The sequence below is a fragment of the Corvus brachyrhynchos genome, unplaced genomic scaffold (genome assembly GCF_000691975.1).
Source record: "Corvus brachyrhynchos isolate BGI_N302 unplaced genomic scaffold, ASM69197v1 scaffold46, whole genome shotgun sequence".
In the NCBI taxonomy this organism is placed as follows: domain Eukaryota; kingdom Metazoa; phylum Chordata; class Aves; order Passeriformes; family Corvidae; genus Corvus; species Corvus brachyrhynchos.
In genome coordinates this window covers 1,863,509-1,872,013 of record NW_008238838.1, presented here as the reverse complement: position 1 = coordinate 1,872,013, position 8,505 = coordinate 1,863,509, and the positions used below count along the sequence as shown (strand labels likewise).

At 43.8% G+C, this 8,505-nt stretch overlaps 1 protein-coding gene across 1 annotated transcript in view; it reads right to left on the bottom strand.

Moving 5' to 3' along the window:
- The window catches only part of PKNOX2 (PBX/knotted 1 homeobox 2), a 46,321-nt gene that overhangs the window by 13,277 nt on the left and 24,539 nt on the right, over window positions 1-8,505 (bottom strand). The window contains 3 exon segments of the mRNA XM_008636895.2: window positions 427-615; window positions 3,855-4,026; window positions 8,429-8,505. The exon segment at window positions 8,429-8,505 is cut by the window's right edge and continues 12 nt beyond it. Coding sequence (XP_008635117.2) covers window positions 427-615; window positions 3,855-4,026; window positions 8,429-8,505 — 438 coding nt within the window.

The window sequence follows — 8,505 nt, the reverse complement described above, 5'->3', positions numbered from 1 at the left end:
ATCTTCATTTTTCTGTCCCTCCTGCCAATAAATAGCATTTTTTCACAAAAAAATGCAACTTTCTTGTTCATATTCCCATGCACTTGCACGGCTTCCTTCCCCTCACATTTAATTGCTGCAGCTTTACAGTTTAGGAGTCCTTCACTCTCTCTTTTGCAGAGCCACAAACATTGGGGTTGCAGCTCTGCCAACCCATGAGAAAAAGGACATAAAAAATATAAGATAAGAAAAAAAAGTCACCACAACAGCATTTATTGCACTCTATGAGCAAGATACAGGATTTGTTGTTTTAATTCTTGAGGATGGACTCCGATGACTTTTCAGGAGGCCACAACTCCTGCAGAGCAAGTCTGAAACCTTGCTGGCCCAACTCCCTGCTGGACAATGTGCAACAGTGGTGATTAGAGAGGAATTTTAAGGCATTACCTGGGGGTGGAGGCTGATGGAGGAGGGGTTGGGGGAGTAGGGCCCCCCCAGGTCATTCCTGAGTAGGTTGTCGCTGTGCATCTTGGTTTTGAGGCAGGTGATGTAACGGTTGCAAAAGTCCTTGCACAACTCATTGACCTTCTCCAACTCCAGGAGGTGGATGCGCAGCACCTGGATCGCCTTCACCATCTATGCAAGGGCACAAAGTTAAAATCAATATTCTCCCCCAAAATCCAACGTAGAGCTGATCCCTACAGCAGAATGTAATTCATTTCCTTTCTCAACACACCAAAAAAATCAACATTCTTGCCCAAAACCCATCCCAAAGCCCGTCCCTCTGCATGTCTGCATTTCTTTTCCTTGCCCATCAATCATAACCCTGGAATCCAAGAGGAAAAAACTCACCAAATTCACCAAGTTCACCATTGCCTTCATGGGAATTGCTCCCCGTGCCCAAAAAAAAAGTACAAGCCAAACCCCTCGTTGTTGAAAAGTGTTTGGTTATTCTCTGGAGGCCACTTCTTGTAACAAGATTACGGGGCTGCAACTCAGCCGTGAGCTGTTGCCGGTGCAAAGCCTGGGCCTCATTAAAATGTACCCCATAAACCTTAAAAAATTTACACATAAAACATTCCTCTCACCGAGCTGAAACCTTAAGTTTTACAGCCGCTGTTTGAAATCTTGCATAATATATAAAATTTCAGCTATTCACTCCGGGGCAATAAATCCGGTTTTATGTAACAAAGTGTCTTTGCATTTCAAAGGGTGTTTTTAACTTGCAAATTTTAGTGGTCATCTTTACAAACTGCAAGTTGCCATGGTTGGGAAACATCCTGAAAAATCCAGGGCCAAACTCCAGTGGCAGCTCCATGATGGAGAAAGTGAATTTTTGGTTGGTGAACAACAGGGGTGATGGGTTGCTGCTGGAAAGATCTTTTATTTAGCTTTTTTTTTTTTTTTTTTTTTTTTTTTTTTTTGTTATTTTTTTTTTGTTATTTTTTTCTGGGTTTCTTTTCCCTCCTCCACAGTTGACGCAGGCAAAGCACAAGGTGGAGGTGTCGTGCCCAGGATTTCCACATCCTCCCAAGGCTCACCGGCCATGAAAGTCAATATTCAAGGGCAAAGGCAAGAAGACCTGACACATATATGTAAAAAAATAAATCTCTCAATTATCTCAGCTCATTTGCTTAGGGTCTCATTTTATGTCCCTGCTCCGCTGCGTCGTATATCTGTCCGGATAAAGAGTTACAGTCCGATGGCGTACGTGCGCGGGGTTGTAAAAAATACAGATGCTGAATTAATTGACTGTGTGGCACTCGGCAGCTGATTGAGTTGATAATGGTGAGATCTGACCTTTTTCTAATTTCTAATTATGTGCATCTTGGCAGTGAGGAATACATGACTCTTATTCTAATGATAGCTAATGCCACTGGCCTTTTCATCCCTGCTTTGCCATCACCAATTTCTGGCAAACCGGTGGCGTTAAAAAAAAAAACAAAACACAACACCCAAAAATTAACAACACCAAAAAAAAGGACAGTGTAAATAGGGGGAAAGCATCAGCTCAAGGACAGCTTGAAATGTTCTGATTTGAGCACTGCAAGACTTTTAAAGCCAAAATTCCCTTCAACTAGTGCCTCCCACCAACAGGAATGTGCTTCTCCAGCATCACATTACCCATCTCCTCTGTCTCGATGCAGGTTGCTCACACAGAGGTGGATGGCTCCTCCTTTTTTGGAGGAGTTCTGGGCATTGGATAGAATACATACATCCAGCTATGTGCTAGAACTGGGACACACCCACATACACAGAGATACGGATCTACAGAAAGACTTAGCAATAGATACATATGAATAGGGATGTATCAAGTGCTGCAAGGTTATACATGGGATCAATCCAACTGCCCATGGCCAAATTTCACCTTGGCAGCAAGAGCTGCTTCAGAATACGTCCAAAAAACACGACTGGTGTGTTGTGGGGTTTTTTTTAGAAACCACAAAAAACATAGCCAGTGTGGATGAATTTCCTGCACTATTTGCTGGTGATGTTTCACCTTGAAATGTACAGAAATAGGTTTTCCTTTCCCAAAATTTTAGATCTTTGGGGTTTTTTTTCGCTTCACCTGGCTCCATTTCTCTCCTCCTGATAGAGCATTACACCCATTTTCATGCAATTTAATGCAATGGGGGGTTGTTGATGCACATCAGCATTTGTTCAGTCCAAAAACAAATAATCCAAAACATTGGTTGGGTTGTTTGGTTCTTTTTTTTGATTGCTTGTCCCAGAGTGATTTCTATTCTTGACTACAAGTTATTGCAAAATGGGTTTAGCAATATGCAGAAGGGGCTTTGCATGGCCTGCAAATTTTTTGGAGGGCATTCTGCAGACTCTTGGCTTAGGGATGTTAAAACATTCTCCTCCACAAGCTGAAATCAGGCACAAACCTGTGGCATTTGTCTTCACCTTGAAATCATCTCTTGCTTTTTTAGAAAAAACAGTAGCTCTTGCACGTAGGTGAGTTTTGCTAGTTCTTCCCTTTGTGATATGTCATCATTCAAAATCACCTCCTTGATATCTGTAACACTTAAAAAAAGTAACCTGTGAATTGCCTGATTTTGCTTCTTTTCTGTGGAAGTCCCTCTGCTACATCTCCCAGGGGACACATAACCCCCAGGGAAGGTGTTTTGCTGTTTGCATCATCAGAGGTGCACAGAATTGCCTCTTCAGACCTTGAAAATTCGCTTGTTGAGCATCAGAATGGTGCCATGAACTTGTCTACCCACATGTTTGCCATGGAGGCCACGTTTGGATGCTTTCTGGACAAAATAATGGGATTTGGGGATATTTCCCGAGGTCTACGCAAGAGAAATCCCAAGCAGAGTCTTCTGAGGCACCTTCCAGCAGCAATGGATGGAGTAGGAAATTTGAGCTGATGTGGCAGAGAATGCACCAAAACCGGTCCAAGTGTTCCAAACCGCTGATATCCATTACCTTATGGAAAAAGTAATTATTGTGCTCTGCTTCTAGGACATGAGCTGGCCATGACACTTCAAACCAGATGGTGCCAGATGAGAATGCTGACACTAGTGCACGTTGCACCGAACAGCAGTAATTCCTACAGAGATTGCAAGTTTTGGGGCACAAACCAGCCAGAGATCTTGGCTGCTTTCAGGAACCTCGTTGACCCCATGGAGGTTGTGTGGGAAAATTAGCCAAAAGGGGGCAGAGGGGTTGTTCTTACACGGGATCTTCTGGAAAATGTCTCAGAGAAGGTCCTGGAGAAGGTTTCACAAGGTCTGTGGAAAACATTGCCAAGATGACCAGCACTACAGAGCCCATGGACATGGTGGTAGATCTTCATTTGTTCCTCACCCCCTACCTTTTCAACACCCCCCAAAAATCATCTGCCAAGCCCCAGCTGCCTGTACCAGGTTGTCCAGCTCGGGGTCATCACTGAAGAAGGGCTTGTGCTCCTGCTCCTGCTGGTGGACAAAGTTCTCGATGTCGACATCGAAGCTGGCCGAGGTGATGCACTCAGAGCCCTGCGTCGCCTGCTCACACTTCTCAAAGAGCAACGTCAGCAGTGGGAACAGCGGGTGCCTGCAGAGGACAAAGGAGACCACCCATAACACCCACTATTTTAGGTCCCATGTCCATCTTTACCCCACATCATTTATCCATCCATCCATCCATCCATCCATCCATCCATCCATCCATCCATCCATCCATCCACCTACCCACCCATCCATCCATCCATCCAACCATCCATCCATCCATCCATCCATCATCCATCCATCCATCCATTTCCTCCCAGTCTGTAAGAACCTAGTGGTGCAAACCTCACTCTCTGGTCACACTGGAAGTGCTCCCTCTAGATCTCTTTCAGCAACAAAAAAAAAAGCTTAAAAATTGTAAAATTCGCTATCTCTGCCATCAGGCAATGGCTGGTTCCAATGTCTGGGTGTTTTCCATCATTGCACCAAAGCATTTCCTAAATAGGCAAAAAGGCTGTGTCTTGGACATAGCCAAGATGTCCTGGAGCCATCTGCTGTCCAAGTGGCTTTTCCTTTCAAGGACGGACATCAGCCCCTCCTCATCAATGGTAATATTTTACCTCAAAATGTCTCTGTTGGTTGGAGTTGGTGGTGGGGACTTCTATCTGCCTGCAGCATCCTATGGACCAACCTTGTTACGGGCTGCTCCTCCACCAAGAGGTCTCTTTGCACCTCTGACAAGTCCACAAAGATGGCTCAAATCCCACTTCCTTCTTACCATGAGATTTTGAAAACGAAGATTTATAATTCTTCTTGAAATTGACAAATCTTGCCAATGATGATGCTAAATTGATGCAATATAAAATGCAAATGCACACACAGCACCAGAGCACGTGGACACTGTGGGGATGAAGACCACGGCTTAGTGCAAGCCTCAGTAAGCCTCTCCAGCTCAGTGCAAATTAAAATCAAAAGTGTTTTATGGAGTCTTTCCGGGTGGAAATGCAAAATGCTCCTGCAGGAATGGTCTCCCACAGCACTCCAGTTATCCGAGCACAGTGGGATTGGCTCCGCCATCTTATCTCCAAAAGATGGCCCAAAAGATGATTATGAATCACTTCCTTACAGCCTTTTTGAGTCAGAGTCAGGCGAAGGGGTTAAACCCCTTGGCTAAGTCTTCATTTGCAGCCGCTAATACCACAGCATATTATAGTTTAATCTGTCCTGATCCTGGTTTAATGCAAGATTCACCGAGGCTGGAGTAGAGAACGGAGAGGGGGGGAAATCATTTCATAATTTCAGTAGCCCCGCTGGAGCTTAGCCAAGGGATATGAAAGGCAAATTCCAGGCGGCAGGTTGAATTATTGGGACTTATGAACTGGTGGCACCGCAGCAGGTGCCTGCTGCCATTTCCAGAGCCGCTCCATCAATTAGGAGCAGAGGCATGGAATTATCCCAAGGATGGGGGTCTGGGGAGGGGAGAAGCAGATTGCAGCCCCTGAGCAATTTGTAGCCCCTTTTCTTTGCGGGGTTGCATTGACCAAGGGGGGATTAAGGCCGCTGCCAGCATCACCCCGTGCTCCTCAGTATGGGGACAGTGCTGCTATGGGCCCCCAGGAATGTTTTTGGGGCTGGCAAGGAGTAGGAGGGGGAGGCACATGGCTGAGGGGAGAATGGTTTGCTTTTCAGCTGAAAACGAAACGGAATAAAAAATTTAAAATTTAAGAGGGAATAAAAAGAAACGAAGTAGAATCCGATCCAATCGAATCCATCGATAAATAAAAATAAAATTAAATGAAACAAAATAAGAAAATAAACAAAAACACAAAAAAAATAACATTAAAAAACATTAAACAAAAGAAATAAAATATAACGCAAGGGGAAATTAGGGGGTTGAGACCCCCAGGGATGGGTTAAGGGAGGGCACTGAGGGCACTCTCTGAGTGCAGTCTCAAGGACTGTTGGAATTTGGGGTTTTGCCATGAGATTTATGCTGGATTGTTGTGGAATTTGGGGGGTTTTTTTTCATTTTTGCATGAGAAAAAACCCATCCCAAACCACCTTTTTCTCCATTGCCAGCCTTTCTGTGGCCACACCACACAGAGGAAAGGACGGCCCATCATGGCAGGGGGAGGCTTTGCCATAAAAATTGGGAGCCCCTTTTTGCTATGAAATTTGCAGGGGGGGAATAGATGGATATCCAGAATGCACAGGGGAATCAGGAGGATTTTCCCCACTGTGGGTGTTGCGGAGGTGGAAAACCACCCCAGTGGCATGAAGGAGAGTTTTGGGGTAGAAAAATCTGCTTTTGCTGATTATGGTTTTGCAAAAAAAACGTGTTTTGTTTAGTTGTTTTTTTTTTTTTTGCCAGGGAATCCTCCAAATGAAAGGGCTGAACCAGCACTGACATTTTCCTGCAGGAGAGAGGTCGTTTGCAGCCACTAATAAAAAGGATTCGACACGGGCTAATAAAGAGGAATGAATTCCTCTAATGGCCTAATTTCCCACCTTCAGCCGGGTTTGAGCCAGTGGCACAGCGGCCACATCACAACAGGAATTTTATTTTTTTCACCCCTTTTCCCCTAAAAAAAACCCCAAACAACCCAAAACAAAACAAAACAAAATGAAAAAAAAACCCACCACCAAAAAAAAGCCACACAAAAAGCCCCCCACCAAACTTAACGCAAAGAAATCCAGCCATTTCCCACTTGGAAAAATCCAATTTGTGGTGCTCGGGTGGTTTAAGCATCATTTCCCTTCAGGAGCATCATCTTTTCTGGTCCAAAATCCATTGGGAAGTCCCAGCCCCGCTGTTGCATAAAGTCACGAAAACACTTTAGCTGGGAGAAAATTGCAGACGAGAAGTGCCACTGCTGGACCAGTCCCTGCCAAGCTGCTCCCACACCAAGAAGGGTGGGGAAGGATTTCTTTTTTTCCCTTTTTTCTACTTTTTCTAACGGGTGATAAACCTCCTGCTAGGGCATAAAACCCGGCAGGGTGACTTGTCCATCGGTTTTTATATTTCCCATCACACTTTCCCAGCAATTTCCTTCCAGCTTGATCGACCGACGCTTACGGCCGATGCCTTCTGCCTTGGTGCAATTATTGAAAATTAACAAAATTCCATTGTTTGGGGTGGTGGGAAATGGACCTAGGAGAGCTAAGAAAATCCTTGTGTGCATTTGATACCTAATGACATATCCATCATCCATTTTAACCACTGGATAGGGGAATATTCAGCAAAAAAAGGGATAATTGTATGTAACTATATAACATATTACAAAACATATTGTAGTGTATACTCATTTTATATAAAAACATATTTGTGGGGTTGTTTTGGCTACTACCCAAAAATAAGCATCCAGGTTTGGGCAGTAAGTGCACACATGGAACTAGACAACAAATTTCCCCCCACTTTTCTGGGGGGAATACCTCCCATAAGGTGTTTTTTGCATGTCTTTGACCTTCCAATCAAGGCTGTGAAAACTCCAAGGGTGAGGTTTGGTTTTTTTCCTCTATCCCACAAATGCTGCAGAACTCCTCACAGAAGGGCAAAAAAAAGGTGCTTTTGTCCTCAAATGGCTTCTTTTGCTTTGAGAAAATGATTTCCATCCTTGGGAGACCTGAAGCTAATAATCCTTTGTGTTTTCCTGGGAAAGGGTGAGTTCATTCCATACTTTCATCCACCTTTTCAGACCTTTCAGCCTTGTACTATTTGAATATTTGGAGTACAAATATTTTAATTCCTTCAAGTCTAAGCTGCAATTTTTTCATTCACAAGCCCCCACAGCCCTGGTCATTGATAGGAGGTTAATCCTTAACCTTAAACTTTAATCCTAAATATATTAGAATACTGTTACTCTTAGATCATTGCTACATGTTCTAATATTGTAAATGATCACATATCACCTGTATAATTACGTATTACTTATATAATTATACTGTTTACATCATTAGAATATTACGTACAGCAGTTACACAATAACATTACTGCATCTTTTACAATATCATATATTATTACCCCCAAATTGACAAAAAAGGGATGGGAGGGGCCATCCATCCCTTGCCCATCACTGCCCACATCCTGCACAGATGCACGAACTGCACATTTCAGGTTAATGTGGGACTTTACTCCTTGTTCACCCCAAATCACACGGCTTTGCCCCTCAAAAAGGTTAATTTGGGGCAGTTCTTAGAAGATGAATATTTTGAAGGGGCAGACACGCTGCAGAACAAAGTCCACGAAGGAGCTCCATCACCATGCGTTATAATCAATGGTTATTATTGCTAAAAAGGAGCTAATTGCTAATTCCCCCCTTCCTGTGTGTTAATTAATGCATTAGAAGAATAGCAGATTAATAATGCATAATAATAACGAATGCATCAACGAGCCGATCCAGTAACCAATGCATTAATTAATGCATCGCTGAATTGATGCAACAATCCTGCATTATAATAACGAAACCATTAATTAAAATGCATTAATGAATGCAATTATCTTGCATCACCTGTAGACAGCCCTCTTGTCGGCCTCCAGCTGTGCCTGGGGGTCGCCGCCCGCGGCCGGCACCGGCGCGTTGGGAGC